The sequence below is a fragment of the Antechinus flavipes genome, chromosome 2 (genome assembly GCF_016432865.1).
Source record: "Antechinus flavipes isolate AdamAnt ecotype Samford, QLD, Australia chromosome 2, AdamAnt_v2, whole genome shotgun sequence".
Classification (NCBI taxonomy): Eukaryota; Metazoa; Chordata; class Mammalia; order Dasyuromorphia; family Dasyuridae; genus Antechinus; species Antechinus flavipes.
Window position 1 is genome coordinate 456,356,253 of NC_067399.1, and position 18,007 is coordinate 456,374,259.

Below are 18,007 nucleotides of genomic sequence, written 5' to 3' on the forward strand. Positions count from 1 at the left end.
TTTAGAGAAGAGTTTGAAATGCCAACAGTATATACAGGAGATTTCTAACAGTCATTGAATAATATGCAATATAGGAGTTCAGTTACATTTGGGAATTCATCTGTTTAGAATTGACAACAGAACCCATGAAAACATATTAACTTTCCATGATAGCACATGTAGAGAAAGGAGAGAAGGGTCCAGACAGACTCCTAAAAAACATTTTATTGTGAGGGGAAAAGAAATACAGGATTATTTCTGAATTAATATAAAGGACTGAATTAATGTGTAAGAAGAAATGAAGAGATAATGAAGAATGAAGGCAGTGTTATTGTTTCTAGGACTTTATCAGGGAAAGAGAAGAGAGATAAGGATGAGAGCTTAAATGAATGGTTGGGTCAAGTGAAGTATGTCTATTTATTTTTTTGCTTTGTTTTTAAGGATAGGGTAGAGGTAAGCATGTTCATACACACCAGAGAAATAATCTGTAATAGGGAAAGATTTAAGATAAAAAGTTGGTGAATGGTGGCATGGATGAGGGTAGTGATAAGGCAAGCTTTTGAAGAACATAAGAGACATTAAGATTAAGGACATCAGAAGTGACTTTGGCAAGGAGAAGGCCAAATTTTTCTTCAAAGACAGGGTCGAGAGTTGAACATTTAGAGGCTTGATGTATGCTTTGAGGAAAGAAGAGGGAATTCACAGCTGAAAATCTGTTTTCTTCATAAAATAGCAGCTAAGACTATCTGTTAGAAGAGAAGGAAACAAAAGAGGTCTCAAGAAGCTTAAGAACATGGCAGAGGGAGAGGGTGTGTGTGTGTGTGTGTGTGTGTGTGTGTGTGTGTGTGTGTGAGAGAGAGAGAGAGAGAGAGAGACAAAAACAGAGAGAGAGAGAGACAGAGAGAGAGAGAGAGAGAGAGAGAGAGAAAGGGAGGGAGAGAGAGACAGAGACAGACACACAGATACACAGACATAGAGAGACAGAGACACACACACCACACACACACACACACACACACACACACAGAAAGATACACACACAAATAGGAGTATAGAGACAGAAAGAGAATAGAATATCCTTGAGTCAGCCCTAGAATAAAGGACAGAAATTCCATAGAGAAGGAATAAAAGTTTTGACATAGTGAAAACCCAGTTGAAAGTTTGTAATGTGAATCTCTAATAGGCCCAGTTGACTTGATGGTATAACTTCCTCTAAAATCAACCAGCAGCAATTGGGAACCACAGAAAAATCAAATGATTAGTGCTAACTAGAGTTGAAGATTGACAAAGGGTAGACCATGCTTTCCTTAGTCTTTTTTTTTTTTTAATAAAATTTACATGAGGGGAAGAGGATGGTTTTCATTCATGCCCAAAAGTCTTTTTCCCTCTTTAATTTGTGTGAGTGTTGTCATCTGGAGAGAAAAAAGAAGTATTGCCCCAATAAGAAGTGCTCAGCTTTTAGGAGAAGACAAGTAGATTTTTTTTTTCCAATAGTCTATGTTAAACATGATTCATTTCTCTCTCCAATAGATAGAGTGGATGCTCAGGACATGGTAAGGGAAAATGGAATTAGGTGAGAAAAGGGATGAACTAAAAATAAAAAAAAAAAAAACTTTTTTTTTATTTTAATGAAACAAATTTTACAAAACTCAAAAGGCAATTTACTCCTCAGAGTCATTACTATAAGCTTTTTCCATCTTTTGAGAGTGAAGTTTTGTCACTACTTTGCTGAAATTTGTCACTACTTTGCTGAAATTCAATTCTAGAAAATGAATTTGATTTTTTGTTTATATTTGTTTTGCTTTCCTAAATTCAACAACCTTTAATATACACAATCCTTTTGGGGACTTTGTCCCTTTTCTTTTTCTCAACTTTAAAAATTCCTTTCGATTCTATTACATGTTCTAGCTTTCTAGTTTTGAGTCTTCTTCTAGCTATAAGATTCTATATTTTGTATTTAAACATTCTTCATCCTAAGTTCCCTTCCAGTTATGACATTATGTTTTTAAAGTCCCTTAAAATTCTAACATTTGATCATTGATTCTTTTCCTTTCCTCCCTTCAGATCTTTTGTATTGTCTTTTGTTAGGGGACAAAGGAGCTGTGGGGTAGAATGGTGACAGGACAATGATTTGGAAATTGCCAATGGTTGTATTTAATCAATTTACTCTGATAAGGAGCCAAAAGTGGTTCTGTTCTCTGATGCTGGGTCCCTTGTGAATTTAGGCATTCAGAGTTGTTAGCCAGGAAGACTGGCTTTTGACTATTGAAGCATTTTTAAAACTACAAAGAGAAATAGTGAATAAAGCTATACCAAATTATATAGTTTCTCAGGATTTTGTGGGTGAAGGAATTGTAGAAAATAGAGAGAGGGAAAATGGTGCTGTTTGAGGTTCTATCTCAGAAAAAGTATGATATCTGATCACAAAATTAAAGGAGATATACTAATCTGCAGGAAAAAAAAAACCCTTGTTTTCTGTAGGATATGTGCATACTTGTATGAGTATATGTGTGTACACACCCTGTATACTCTGGGGGGCATAAAATATAGAAGGGTCGTTTTGAAAAAGACCTTGGAACTTAGACTGTAAAAGCTGGAAGGAATCTTTGATCACAACATGTTAGAACTAAAAGGATTCTATGGTTTCAGAGAAACTTGGAAAAGACTTGAATAAATGATGCAAAGTGAAGCTAACAGAACCAGGAGAACAATTTATACAGTTGCAATTCTATATAGACAAACAATGTTGAAAGATTCAAGCATTCTGATCAACACAATGAAATGAGTCAGAGGATTCATGATGTAATATACTCTCCATCTCCAGACAGAGATTTAGATTATAGATGGAAATATTTAACATATAAGTAGATACACATTCACACATATGGGCATATTTGTACATATATACATAGGCATGTGTGTTTATAAAATTTTGGTTGGAGGTATGGCCAATGTGAGAATATGCTTTACTTGACTCCACATGAGGTTTGTGATAGATTTTATTTCTCTTCCTTTTTCTTTGTGGAGTGGGTGAGGATTGTAAGAAAGAGAGAATGTGAAACCACAAATAAAATAGAATCAAGAAAAAATAAAAAGGATCTTAGAAATAATCTAACTCACCATCCTAATTTTACAGATGAAAATAAGATAAGATGATTTACTCAAGGTAATATGTTCTAGCTAGCAAGAAAGTAAGGATTCAGATTCAAGATTACTTATCTCCCCAGTTAGTGCTCTTTCTATTGCATTGATTTTTAAGAAACAATAAGATATAAATGAAAACAACATGAGATCTGCCTCTCTTTTTCCCTTTCAGCTATATCCTTGGCAAGATTAGGGGTAAAGGAAGGATTACTTCTACCCTTCACTCAAAGGAAATAATTAAGAGTTTATTGTAATTGAAATTCCAAACAGCTAAATCTGTTGAACTTCATTTCATAGGTCAGTAGCTACTGACACCTGGGACACTATCCAGTGGGAAGAGAAAAATTCTTTACATGTCTTAAATGTTGAGTGAAGTAAGACTTTAGCTACTGTGTAACAAATTTTGATACATTCTTGATGCATACGTTTTATTTCATTGCTCCAGGTTCTGGGATCCTCATTGCCAGTACTTAGCATAAAACATCTCTGGTTTGAGTCATTGGCCCCTGAATACAGAGTCATTCTGTCCTCATGAAACAAATGTTAGCTTAATATCAGTGAGTGGAAAAGATCCAGAATTGACTCAGGAATGCCATGTCTGTGGTTTCCTAAACTATTTTCTTTTGTTTTATTGAAAAAGAAGGGGAAAGGCACATTTTATTAGAACATGTTGGAACTATAAAGAATGAATTATAAACTATTAAATGCTAGAACAGAGAATCTATAATATTAGATAGGGAAGGGACCTCAGTTATTAGATAGTACATTTCTTTAATTTCATTGATAAGGTCACTGTGTCACTGTGCCACAACAGATGACAGCAGTGATTTGCCCAAGATTACACAGTGGTAGAATTACGCATGCTTTTTCCATAGCACTATGCTTCAAGAATTCTTTAATTCGGATTAATACTGAAGCTTTAGAGCAGCAAGCTTCGGGAATATTGATTTTCAAACTTATACTCCTCCTCCAAAACCTGTAGAAAATCTATAGTGTGAGATGGAAATTTAGTGAGAACACATTTCCTGCATTCTATTTGAATTTTTGATTCTCCTAATACAGGTCAGAAAATCATGAAGATATCTTCTTCCAGGTTTGAAGTATGTCAAAGAGGGGTGAGGTGGATGACAGGACAATTATTTAAGGGTGATTGAATTAAATTTTGGGGGAAAGTCATTTGAAAATGCATTTTTAAAACTGTGTGAAATTCTATTTATACTTTGAAACTATAGATGAAACCTCATCTTAGGAAACTTATAATGGAGAAGCAATTTCCAAAAGAGGGAAAACTTTTGCCTGTCCCTTCAATTCATTGTAGTTTTATCATGCCACATTGTGTCATACCATCAGTCTTGTGGCAGTAGTATTTGAAAATTTCCTTATCTGGCTTATCTTGACATTAGCCAGACTTTAGATTGTGGTAATAGTGTGGCATTAGATTTATATAATTAAAAATCCAAAAGATTCATTGTTTAATTGTTTCAATCATGTCCAACTCTCTGAGACACCATTTGGGGTTTTCTTGGCAAAGTACTGGAGTGATTTGCCATTTATTTTTCCAGTTCATTTTATAGATGAGAAAATTAAAGCAAATTGAGTTAAGTGACTTGTCCAAGGTCACACAACTAGTAAGTACCTGAGGCCAGAGTTGAATTCAGTAAGATGAATTGGGCATTCTTTCCATTGTGTCATCTGTTTTGTTTTGTTTTGTTTTTTATAGTGGTTATACAACTTGCATAAAATTTTATATATGTAAATTCTTCCTATTAATATGTAGTGTAATTTTCCCCCTTAGAGCTTTGGAAATATACACTGCTGGTATTTAAATGTCATTTAATTTTGCAAACGTGACTTACCCCCCACCATAGTCAGTGAGTAAGCGTCCCTTAGCTGTCTGTGGTTGGTTAGTTTATTTATTGATTGTGGTTGGGATACTATAAAAAGGAAGTGATGCTGGAGGAAAGAAGGAAGAAAGAAGGCTAAACTATTTGAACCTCAGCCACAACCAGACAGCAGTTGTCATTAATGTTCTCTTTACGTTTTTTTCAGGTAAAATGACAATGACAGATTGTGTGTGTGTGTTCTTTACAATTTTCAAATACTTTCAGATTGATTATGTCATTTGATCCTCATGGCAAGTCTAAGAGGCAGATAGGGCAGGAATAAGAAACTGAATTTTGTGAATGAGGATGTCAGAGCTCAAATTGGTAAAATGGCAGAGCAGATTTATACCCATAATCCCTGGGCATCAGTGTACAAAGGCAATAACTATAATAGCCAATCACTAGGATTAAAGAATTTAATAATCCCTCTGAAAGTTTCCTTTAGTTTTTCATTGTTTAATTTTTCTATTAACATTTTCAGAGAAAAGATAAACTGAGGCATTTTTGATGTACATTTAAAGAAGGAAGATGAAGCTGGGGCCATTAGAAGCCTTGAGATTAAGTATGAAATTTAGATTTATAACAGATCATAAATAGGATAAAACCTATGCTTCAGAATACAAAGATATAACTACAATAAACATTTTGCCATTTATCTTACTAAATGAATTTTTTAAAAATACCTTTGACTTTCATTTTTGACAATCATATTCAAATGGTTTGAACTGTTCAGCAACTAGAAGAATGTTTCTGAAATTACTGACCCCTTTTGGCAACTAGTCAAGAGGCTATTTTTGTGTTTTGGAAGCCAAGTGGGAATCTAGAGTGAGGTAGGATTGATTAGAGGGCTTACCTGGGGAGGGGAGGCTTCCTGTAAGGAAAGTACAACACTTTTCTTGGCAAAGAGACCCTTTTATTTAACTGTGAATGGGGTCCTGACATTTATGGAGCTCTATTGCTGGTGCTAGACATTGCCAACTGCCTCTCCAAAACTCATAAGAGGTCCTAGGATCTATCTCCAGGAGCAAGTCGGCAGACAGTATGGAAAGAATCATGGGACAGCTTTTCCTCTGTCCCATCCTCCATCTTGCACACAAGAAGGAAAGAGGTCAGAACCTTGGCTTTGCACCTTTCAAAGTTTCTTGATCTTTGCTCTCTGTGAGGAAAGGCTACTCATGTGCAAACTGCTTTTGGGTGGGAACAGAAATACAGACTATGATGATTCAAAATCCCTGCCGGGCTGTAATGATGCTTAGGACATCTGGGCCTGTGGTAGATTCCTGCTTTACAGCATGCTAATGGTCATGTTATACTTTTGGAACTTGAGAGACTGAAAACTTCACAAGCTCTTTCCATTACAGGAATACTGATGAACATTTTATTTAATTCTAAGACTGTCTTTTGTTGTTGTTGTTGTGTGTTGTTCTCTTTTTTTCCCTTTTACTTTTTCTATAAAACTTGTTCTGACAGCTTTACCATTCAAGCTATTATTGTATCATACCATCTCAGGCCAATGCATTTATGAAATATGTTGTTGGCACTCCCCCGTGAGATGCATAAAGGAAATATTCTTATGACAGTTGGGATAGCTTTGATCCCTCTCCAAAACTGCACTCATGGCTTTGAAATGTGATTTTGGCAGGAGAGTTAAGTCTAGGTTCTTTGGCTCTCTGTGGGTTCTCAGGCCCATTTAACCGACATTCCACGGGCTCCACATAACCTTGACAGTGAGGGTGAGGTACAGAGATTCCAATGGATTCAATATTTGACTCCAATAAAGAAACTATTCCAAATATTGAGCCCTACATATTGGGTATCTGATTAAAGTAAGGTGAATTGAATTTAATCAGAATGAGAGAGTAAGCCCATTCCTTGATAATTCTAGACATGTTAGGTTAAATAAGAGGATCAGTAACTTCCCTCTGACTATGGCAAGTAGAGAACTGTGAGAACGTGGTTTGGACCAAAGGGTTGAGTTTAGTTTGGGAGAAGTTTCACTCAATGAAAAGAATAATGAAGAAAAAAGGATGGCCCCAGACTTGCAGAGTTGTAAGGGACCTTGGGTCATCAAATGTTGGAGCCAGAATGGATATTTGTTCATATAGTATGGGATCTTACAGTATGGGGATCTTAGAATATAAAATATGAAAATATAGAATTATAGTTTGAAGAACATAAGATGTTAGATCTGAAAAGGATTATTTCATTTGATAAATGAGAAAACAGAGATCTAAGGCCATGTGATTAGCAAATCATAGACCTTTCCTCTTGAGAGTAGGTTCCGAATTGGGGAAGAAAGTTGGAAAGGAGAATCTATGAGCAAGATACAAGGAACCCTGATGTGGAGACAAGGAAACAGAAAGTGTCAGCAGCAAAGAATCTGGCTCCGCTAAAGACAAATTTGACCTACTTCATAGTTTTACCGAGGGCCAATCCTGCCCACTAACATTTAGGCAAAAGTCAAAATAGAAAATTTAAAAACAAAAATCACTTTAGCTTGAGAATAGGAAGAGAAGCACAAAGGCTGGCAGTGGTTGTCTTTCCCAGCCGCTAATCCAGATTTGAACCATTCGTTTTGTGATAAACATGTCTGACAGAGTGACGGGAAAATGCAACAAACCTTCACACTGTGACATGTCACTAAATATTTTCTCCTTCTCACTGAGACAGCAGGGGGCCAAGGGGATTCCAAGCCTCAAAGTATTTTAGAGGAAATTACTTCAGGCAATAACAGGAACACTATTATAGAACACAGGCTGTTTTCCATTGACAGGGTCTCCAGGGAGAGAGACGACAAGGTCTTGGGGCCATGCAAATTTCCCTACTTCTTTCCCTTTGGGGAAACTGAATCTCACAAAATATTAGAGGAACTCACTTAAGAAACAGTAGACAGAAGCAAGCCTATCTTTTCAGCAGGAAGAACTTTTAAGGAACAGAAATCCCTCTCCCCAGGATAGTTCTTAATTTCTCTTCTAATGAATATTTCCTAGCCTAAAGATGTGTGAATTAGGGTAGAGAAATTATCTTCTCAAGAATCCTTAACGTAATTTGCAGGGTCCATCCAAGAGAACTTCTGATAAGATGGGCCAACTCCTTGGGATGAAATAAATAAATGATTTAAAAAGCTGACCTAAACCTAACCCACAGCTGTCCTGAGGAATGGAAGAACATGGCTAACTCTTATTTTCCATTCTCCCATCTTTTCTGGGCTACTCTTAGCTTCAGGGTTCTATTCTAGTTTGGAACTAGAAGGACAAAAGAAAAGAACATTCTTTATATTCCAGGTTAACATGCCTCCCAGACAGGAACTCTCTTTCATTTTGCTAAGGGCCAAGAGATTAGGGGCAACACAGTTAGGTTTCTGGAAAACATCTTGAGGATTAGCTATTGAATTTGTCATGTTTGCTCATCTTAGACATAGGGACATTCTGCTTGTTATTGGATCTTGAAAAGAAACTGGCCTACACCTCTAGCCCACACTGCTGCCAGATGTCCTTTGTGAAAAACTGTGAAAATTGGCCTCCCCTAACCATTTGGTCTATAGGTCTTCTGCTTGCAGTTTTATATGAAATGGATAATTGGGATGTGTCTATGCTAGCCTAACAATTCATTTTCAAGCACTGACATCATATTCCTTGGTTCAGTAGCTCATTCCTTCAGGAAACATTTTTTAAACATGTAAAGTACAAAAGCCACAGTAGAGAGATCCCATAGCATAAAAAATAGATTGTCATTCTTGGACACAAAAAGAGCTCATTTCAGATCCTGTCCCTGATATCTATGGTTTCACTATGATTAAGTTGCTTGATCTCTCAGTGTAACCCAAGCAACTATCTCAGATTTTAAGCTATCAATGAGATGAGCATCAGCATCAGTGAGTTTCCTATACTGATTTTCTTTTGGGGAGGAGGGTTGAGATCTACAGTACCTGAAGTTAGGCTTTGATGTGTATCTACATCAAAGTTTGTGTATATAGTGTAGATTTTTTTTAAACATATGCATGGATAATTTTTCAACATTGATCCTTACATAGCCTTGTATTCCAAATTTCCTCCCCCTTTCCCGATCCTCTCCCCTAGATGACAAGGAATCCAATATGTTATACATGTTAAAATATATGTTAAATCCAATATATGTAAACATATGTGTGCAATTATCTTGCTGCACAAGAAAGATCAGATCAAAAAGGAAAGAAAATGAATAAGAAAACAAAATACAAATGAACAACAACAAAAAGAATGAGAATGTTATGCTATATCTATACTCAGTTCCCGCAGTCTTCTCTCTGGGTGTAGATGGCTCATTCCATCATGAGATCACTGAAAATGGCCTCAATTTGTTGGAAAGAGTCACATCCATCAGAATTGATCTTTACATAATATTGTTGCCATGTACAGTGATTTCCTAGTTCTACTCATTTCACTCAGCATCAGTTCATGTAAGTGTCTCCAGACTTCTCTAAAATCATCCTGCTGATCGTTTCTTAAGGAATAATAATATTCCATAACATTTATATACCATAACTTATTCAGCCATTCTCCAATTGATGGGCATGCATTCAGTCTCCAGCTTCTAGCCACTACAAAGAGGGCTGCCACAAATATTTTTGCTCATACAAGTCCTTTTCCCTTCTTTATGATCTCTTTAGGATAAAAGCTCAGTAGAAACACTGCTGGATCAAAGGGTATGCACAGTTTGATAATTTTTTGAACATAGCTCCAAATTACTCTCTAGAATGGCTGGATCCATTCAGAGTTCCACCATATATGTGTAGATTTACATGAATATTGTTCTAACCTTCGTTTTTGAAGACAATCCATCTGTTGATAGTAGCCTTAGAGTTACCTTCCTAATGGTGGTGACAGAATGTGTTACAATGAAGATGAGGAAGTGGAAGGGAACAAGTATTTATTAAACATTACTATGTATGAAGCACCATTCTAAGCACTTTACAAATATCTCTTTTGATTTTCACAATGATCCTTGTAGGTAAGTGCTATTGTTATTCCCATTTTAGAGATGAGAAAACTGAGGCAGACGGAGATTAAATGATTTGCTCAGGACTACACAGTTAGTATATGTCTGAATCCAAATTTGAACTCATATCTTTTTGACTCTAGGTCCAGAGCTCTACTGTGTCACTTAAATGCACTTAAACCACTGATGCTCTCTCCCAATCCTGCTTTTTGCTAATAGCTTGTGAGCTGTAGGATCCTGATAATACAATTAAAGTCTGTTGCTTTGTTACAGCCCTGGAAAAAAGAGGGGGGAAGGGAGTTGGGTTCTAGTCTCAATTCTGTTATTTACTATTTCTGTGACAGTGGGCAAAATCACTTCCATGTTCTGGACTTTTGGCTTCCCATAAAAAGTTAGCTAATGCATGAGATCCCATTCACATTTTACTTTCATGATCTGTGAAATCAACTTGCTGTGATTTGGGTCAATAATCACCAATTGCTCTGAAAATGGGAATTTCCCTAACAAGTCTCTTAACAGGATTTGTTTTTGGAAAGGTGAACTGAATTTTCTTCCTTAACTCCTCCACCTGCAGAGAAAATCATATATTTGTAAGCAGAGTTTTACAAAGTCAAGCAGACCCTGATGTATAAGTTGAGATGCTTTTGACATGTATGGAAACATTCTATTGTGAAGAAAGCAGATTCTGTTGACTAAGTGCAGGAGATTTTAGAACACTGAATCTCTAGTAGTTTGACTACTGAGGCAGTAGTTTCTTCTCTCTCCTCCCCTCTTCTTCCTTTCCCTCTTTTCCTTTCTTCCTTCTTTCCTTCCATTCTTTTCATCCTTCCTTCCTTCTTTTCCTTTCCTTCCATATGTATATACATATACACACATATTCATACAAACACACACACACACACACACACACAAATGTACATATTTACATACATCTGACACTCTCACTGCTTTCCCCTTGAAGTCATTGCAGCCTTTTTAATGAACCAACAGGAGATGATAAGCCAGTTCATGTTCTGTGCCAGCAGAAACATGTCTGTGGCTGATTCCATTTTTATTTTTCTCATCTTTACCCTCTCTTAGGACCTTAGCTGATCTTTTCTTTCCTTCTTCCCATATAATTGGCACTTTGACTTCAGGATTAAATATTCAAAACTCCTCCTATTTCAGTTAGAAAAAGAATGATGAAGTTGGAGGGAATCTTTGAGATCATAGTTCAATCCCTTCATTTTGCAGATGGAGGAAATGAGGCCCAGAAAAGGGAAATGAATTTTCTTAATACACTGAATATGCTGGCTTTGTATTCTATGTCTTTTGCCCTTCAATCCAGGGCTCTTTCCATTACGCGATGCTTCTTTATTTCCCATGCAATGATCTAATCTAAGTTCTGGTTGATCCTTTTCCTCCCGATCTTTCTTAGTCTTCTGTTCTTTAAGTTGCTGGTCTCTAAACTTATTTATTTGTACATTGCTATTTTTAAAAACTGAGTATTCACCCATGATATGTGTATATTTATTTTAAAATATATAAAATATATACATGTATCAATAATGGAAACATTGTAAAATATATACATATATAAAGACATTAAAGAAGAATGAGATAATATTTGATCCTAAAGTCCTTAAGAAGCCCCTGTGTTTATTCAATATGGAAGTGAAATGGTTAGCTCTACACTTTAATAGGCAGCTGTGTAGAAGTTGTGTGGCTTGAATAAGACAGGGGCATAAAACAAGGAGACCAACTAGGAAGTTATTGCCTAGTACCGATGAAAAGTGAAGAGGTGCTAAACCGAGGGGGAAAGGTGCATCTTATGATTAGGGAAAAGAGAAGAGATTAGAAAGATGCTAAGGAGATTAAAAGGTAAGATTTAAACATTGATTTTATATACACACGTACATACATAAACATACATATGCATATATATATGAATACACACATAAGCATATACATGCATATATACATTTACACACATACATATACATATACACATATATTTGCTGTGAAGGTGGAAGGTAAAATTGAGGAAACTGAGGAAAACATCAAGGGTGTAATCCTGGGCACTTAGAAGATTGTTGATATATAATAATGGAGAGTTTTAAAAGAAGACTGATTTGAGGGGGGAAAAATAATGTCAGGAGATCTGTAATGAAGTTCAGCGTCCATCCATGCTTGTTCAACCTGTGTGAATCACTCTATCTCATCCAAACTGAAAAGATCAAGGTGAGGCTTTTTCCAACTGGCTATTGCTCCCACCATAGAGCCTATTTTTCTAGGGGGACCTCCCAGAGCCACAAGATGATTTGAGGGGCAAAGATTAGGTATACTTATGAAGAAAGTGGTGGATTTTCCAATGGCACCTGCATATATATTGCTACTCATGTTTGGGTCAAAGTTAGGTTATAATCGCCCCAGGAGTCCACATTTGATATCAAGTGGGATGTTGAAAACGTATCCAGTTGAGTCAAGAGATGATACATAAAAACAGCAGCACTATTGGATGCTTAAGCATGGTTACTTCCATACCACTGTGATTCTCTAAAGACAGTACATGCTGCTGAAAAGAATAATCAATTGTCCATCATGAAAATACACCCCTTAATTTTTTTTCTTTCTATAGAACCCCTGGAATCAGCAAGTCTGCCCATGTCTGTTGTAAAAATTTATTGGGGATTAATGAGGAAATAGCAGACATTGATCCCATCTTAAGAGAACCTTTATTATGTTTTAAACAAATTCAAAGAGTAAGGCAATTTCAGAGAATAATTTCCCTAATAAAAAAATGGTAAGTGCTCACAAGGGTCAAAATCAAAATATCTGTCATTGCCAAATGACCACGGAAAGCCTATTTAGAACTGCTGGCTCAGGAAAAGACATTTTGTACCTTTCTGGGAAGCTAGTATTTCCTAGTGACCTTTTATTCCAGACTATATCAAGGTCTCTCTCTGTATCCCAATCCCTTTACAGAAATAATAGCAAATTATATTTCTATTGCAGAGCTTACTTGGATGTCAATGAATTGAAGAACATTCTTAAATTGGATGGATCCACACACCTTAATATCTTCTTTGCAAACTCCTCAGAAGAAGAGCTGGCTGGAGTTGCGACTTGGCCTTGGGACAAGGAGGCCTTGATGCATTTAGGTGAGTCTCAAACACTTGAGAGGTTTTCTCTTTAGGAGGTAAGCTACTTGGGTTCTAGTTTATTTCCAGTGTATAATCAGTTCAAGCTTAATCTGGGGTGATAAACCATAGTACTTGCCAGACAGATGAGGAGAAATGTCTGGTTTAAATGAATTGAGGTCTTTTATTTTGAGACGACATCGCCCTTTCTCTAGTCTCATATTCACATTCAGGTTAATGACCTTTGAGGCAGTATCATGTGTTTTGAGTAGAGAATAGAAAGAAATAAGAAAGATCTTGTGGAAGTAGAAGTGACAAAATTTAGTAATAGATATATGCAATTATATAGAGGGGGTAGGTGAGGATTCTAAGGTTGTAAGCTTGGGAGACTTGAAGAAGAGTGATGCCATGAATTATAGTAGAGAATTTTTGAAAGAGGAGTATATTTGAGAAAAAAGATGGCATGAGATCTGTAATGAAGATCAGGACCCATCCATACCTGCTCATTCATACAATTCACTCTGACCTATCCAAAATAAAAAGCTGGTACTTTTATTTAGTGGTTATTGCTTCCAACATAGAACCTACCTTCTAAGAGGCACCTAGGTTAAGGGGTTTTCTGAGTGGCTCAGTTGACTTGGTTGTGTTTCATTGATTATAGCAAACTTACTACAATGTGTATTGTTAGTTCGCAATAGGAGTTAGACATTTGAGAGATTGTGGGGGTGTTAGATCTTCCTTTAAGTTCCTTTGAACACTATAATCCATTATGAAATGTAATCTATGAGTCATCTATTTTTTTTTTAAAAGGCAAAATATGAGAAACATATTGACATGAAGGAGAAATATTGCTAAGTTAGGATCCAGAAGATCTGACTGCAGAGTTGTGATAGTAAAAGTTTAATATTTGATTTTCTAGAGGAAATAAAAATTGGATCCATAACATACTCTTATGATAAATTAAAAAATACACACACACACACACACACACAAAATCATTTCCTGATATGTAGCAACTGACTGTTTTCAAGGTGCAGATGTTCATGCTGAAACTCTAACTTCAGCCCTCATGAACCATTCAAGGTGACTATAGAAATGATCTGCCTAACACTTAATTGCTATGTGATCTTGAGGAAGTGATAGTAACTCTTTAGGAACTAGTTATAACATCTGTAAATAAATGGATTGGACTAAATGTTCTCTGTGGTTTCTTTTCTTATCAATAGCTAAGTGGAACAGTAGACCACTGGAACTGGAAAGAGGAAGACCTAAGATCAAAATCTATCTCAGATATTTCCTAGTTGTGTGAGGTTTAAGTCATTTAATCTTTGCCTGTTTCAGTTTCCTCATTTATAATAAAGGGCATTAGCAACTTCTTCTCAATGTTGTTATGAAGAGCAAATGAAATAATATTTGTAAAGTGCTTTGAAAGTCTTAAAACTCAATGTCTGTTAGCTATTATTATGAATCACAATATATGTGTTAATTTTTAAGTAGGAATTTGTGCAATGTTCTGATTTTATGTGTTGAGGTATTCTTTCCATTGGTACCGCTCATAATCTCTAATGAACTTATCATCTTGTGTCAGTTTTGTTCATGTCTTTCCATAAATTCTCCATAGGGGATCTTCTTGTGCTCATTCTTTTCTAATATTTTTAGATATCATTTAACCATTCAGGTCATTCATCTGTAATCCCTTATTCTCATTACATAATGATTTCTCCTCTTTTTCTAACCCATTATTCAATTCAGTGAACAAAAATTAGAAATTACCATCATTTTTTAGCAATATCCAAGAAGCTCTAGGTCTAGTTTGAAGCATTCAGTCTTATGATTAGATGCCTTGATATAAGCTGAAAATCAGAATTATGCCTCTTGTAAGAGAACCAGCTTCTATTTTTCCTAAAGTTGTCTGCCGATTAATACTAGTTTCCCATCTATGGTTCTGTTACATGTAAGAGAATTGAGCATAATATGGAGGGTACTTAGCTTTTCTCCCTGCCCACTTACCCACTTTAGATGCTCTCCATGCCATTCCCTATATGTCTTCCAAAAGGAAGGGATATGGGACCACTGTGCTGTAATATTATGATGTTGTGGCACATTCCCCAGGCATTCTATGAGTTGGGGAGCAGGACAGAGTTTTGTTCAGTAAGATAGGAGTGCCTTTTTGCTCTTAGTTTCTGGTCTTGAAACATACTAGTCCAGGGAATTTTCACCAGATATTTGCAATAATACTTCTCACTGGTCTTTTTGATCACATTGTCTTTTATGTCTGATTCTTCTTCTCCCAGCCACAAAAAAATTATTGTTCTAAAACCCCGTTTCCATAATATAATACAATTGCCATCTTATGTGAAAAATTCTGTGCTAGGCTTTGGAAAACTTATGAAGTTTAGAAAAGATACAGCCTCATGGAGCTTACGATGTAGTGAAATAAAGAAGATATTAGTATGGATAAATACAGTTAGCAATATTACATGGTAAATTCACTAGATAATTATAAAACAAAGTTGTGTATGAAGTCTGAAAGGGAAAAAAAATCATTTCTAGTCAGGGAGAATTAAGGAAAAAGCTGATTACTCTCTCCCTTTCTCCTAATGATACATTTTTAGTTCTCATTAAAGGATGGGTTAAAGTCCAAAATTTTTGGTTGAACATTCGAGTTTCTTCACACAGTATTTTATTTTTTTTTTTTTTTTAAAAAAAGTTAATTTTATTCTGATCTTAAGAAATAAACATGAATACAATGATAAGCTATTAAAATAAAAATGAATGAGCAAGGGAAAAAGTATCTAGTCATAGATAGCTACTATGGTTTAATTAAGTTCTGGATTCATATTCAGAAGAAGATAGTGAGGTTAAAAAATTCACTCCATCAAAAAAAAGAAAAGTCATATGGTCACAGTATATTTTTAACTGAGTGAATGAATGAAAAAATGCAAAAGTATTTAATAAGTGTTTATAATGTGTCAGGCACTGGGCTAAAAACTGAGACATAAATACAAAAATATAAATGATCTCTGTCCTAAAAAAAGTTATAGGTTAAATGGCAGAGGGAAAACATATAGAGAAATTTGGCCAGAAAGGGTATTTTATTCTAGTAAGTAACAGGATGAATGTAGCCATAATACAATAAAAGTACTTGGGCTTCTCAGATAGTAATAGTGTTGCTGGTATGATCACTGTTCCTGGAATAAAGAGGTAGAAGAGGCTGGAGGCTGAGGAAGCATGTTGAATAAGAAGGTGGAAGTAAAAGATTGGATAGCTGGTAATACTGAGCTCTCATCAATCAGGACAGCCTAATATCCCACAATGCCACTAATGCAGTGTACACACCACATAAATATAACCTTGAAGAAAAGATTTTTCCTATATGCAAGTAGCATTAGTGCCTAACACAATGACATGTACTCACAAGGTTTTCAATCAGTTTTGGCTATTGTTGGTTTTTGATGACTTTGTCTGTGGCCCCTTGGTGTCCATGGAAAAGACCCTAAGACATACCAAATTAGCTAAGTTACAGATTTATGGCAACAATTTTGTGGTTGGTTACACTAACATACCCAAGATCCAGAAACTTCCTCAGTGGCAAGGAACTCCCTAAGAGTATCAATCCTGATGAGGTTATTGTCTTTGGTACTGCTGCCCAGTCTGTCTTCTCATCTGGAGAGAAATCTAAGAATGTTCAGGACTTGTTGATGTTGGCTATCACTCTCCTTTCCCTTGGTTTAGAAATTTCAGTGGAATTAGGACAATTCTGATCAACCACACAACACTATCTCTACCAAGCAGACACAAATCTATTTTTTTTAACTACCCAGACAATTAGATTGATGTACTTATTCAAACCTATGAAGTTGAGAGATTAATGACAAAGGATAACAACCTATTTGGCAAGTTTGAACTCCCAGAAATCCCCCATGCTTCCAGGAGTATTCCTCGGACTGAAATAGCATTTGACATTGATGCAAATAGCATCCTCTGTGTTTCTGTTGTGGATAAAGCACTGGAAAGGAGAATAACATCACCATCACCAATTACAAAAGTCACCTGAACAAAAATGACATTGAGATCTAAGAAAATAAGAAATACAACACTAAAAATGAGAAGCAAAGAAATGGAGTGTCTTTCCAAGAACTCATTTGAATCTTTTGCTTTCAACGTGAAGATCACAATGCAGAATGAGAAACTTTAAGGAAGAATTGGTAATGAAGGCAAAGAGAAGATCATTGACAAATGTAAAGAAATAATTGACTGGTTGGATAATAACCAGACAGTTGAGTAGGAAAAATTTAAGCATCAACAGAAAGAATTGGAAGTCTGCAACCAAATCAATATAAATTATATTAGAGTACAGGGGTTCCCAAGGTGATTTAGAAATGCTTCATCTGAACACAGAACTGAAGAGGATGACTAAATATTCCTGAAGGAAGAGGATTCCACACAGTTTTTCAAAAGCTGAAGGACTCAGATTTATAGTAAAGCAATGACAGCTTAAACGTAACATTTAAGCTACTGTGAAAATCTCGGCATTTTAAATGTGTACAGAGGGAGAAAATTGGACAACCTTGTACTTTATAAATACTGTGAGCAAGTAAAAATTCAAGTCCTATCTTGAAGAATAAAAACTATTTAAAGATACACATCCCCTAAAAGTATTTATTAAGTACTTACTACATGCAATATATTTAGCTACACTCTAAAGGGTACAAAATGAAATAAGACATGATCATGAATTCAAGAAGCTTATTCTAGTAGGAATAATTAGACATGTTCCCAGATAAACAACAAATTATTCTGTAATAAGTATGTAAAAGAATTAGAAAGTGTTCTAAAATCAGAGAAGAAAGAATCACTGCACTGAGTCAGGAAATCTGACTTCTAGTCATGGTTTTGGTATTT

The 18,007-nt window shown here is 35.7% G+C and overlaps 1 protein-coding gene across 1 annotated transcript in view; it reads left to right on the plus strand.

Annotated features, from left to right (window-relative positions):
- The window catches only part of PAPPA (pappalysin 1), a 267,563-nt gene that overhangs the window by 47,125 nt on the left and 202,431 nt on the right, over nucleotides 1-18,007 (plus strand). Inside the window, exon 3 of the mRNA XM_051979518.1 lies at nucleotides 12,978-13,123. Coding sequence (XP_051835478.1) covers nucleotides 12,978-13,123 — 146 coding nt within the window. The remainder of the gene's footprint in view (nucleotides 1-12,977; nucleotides 13,124-18,007) is intronic.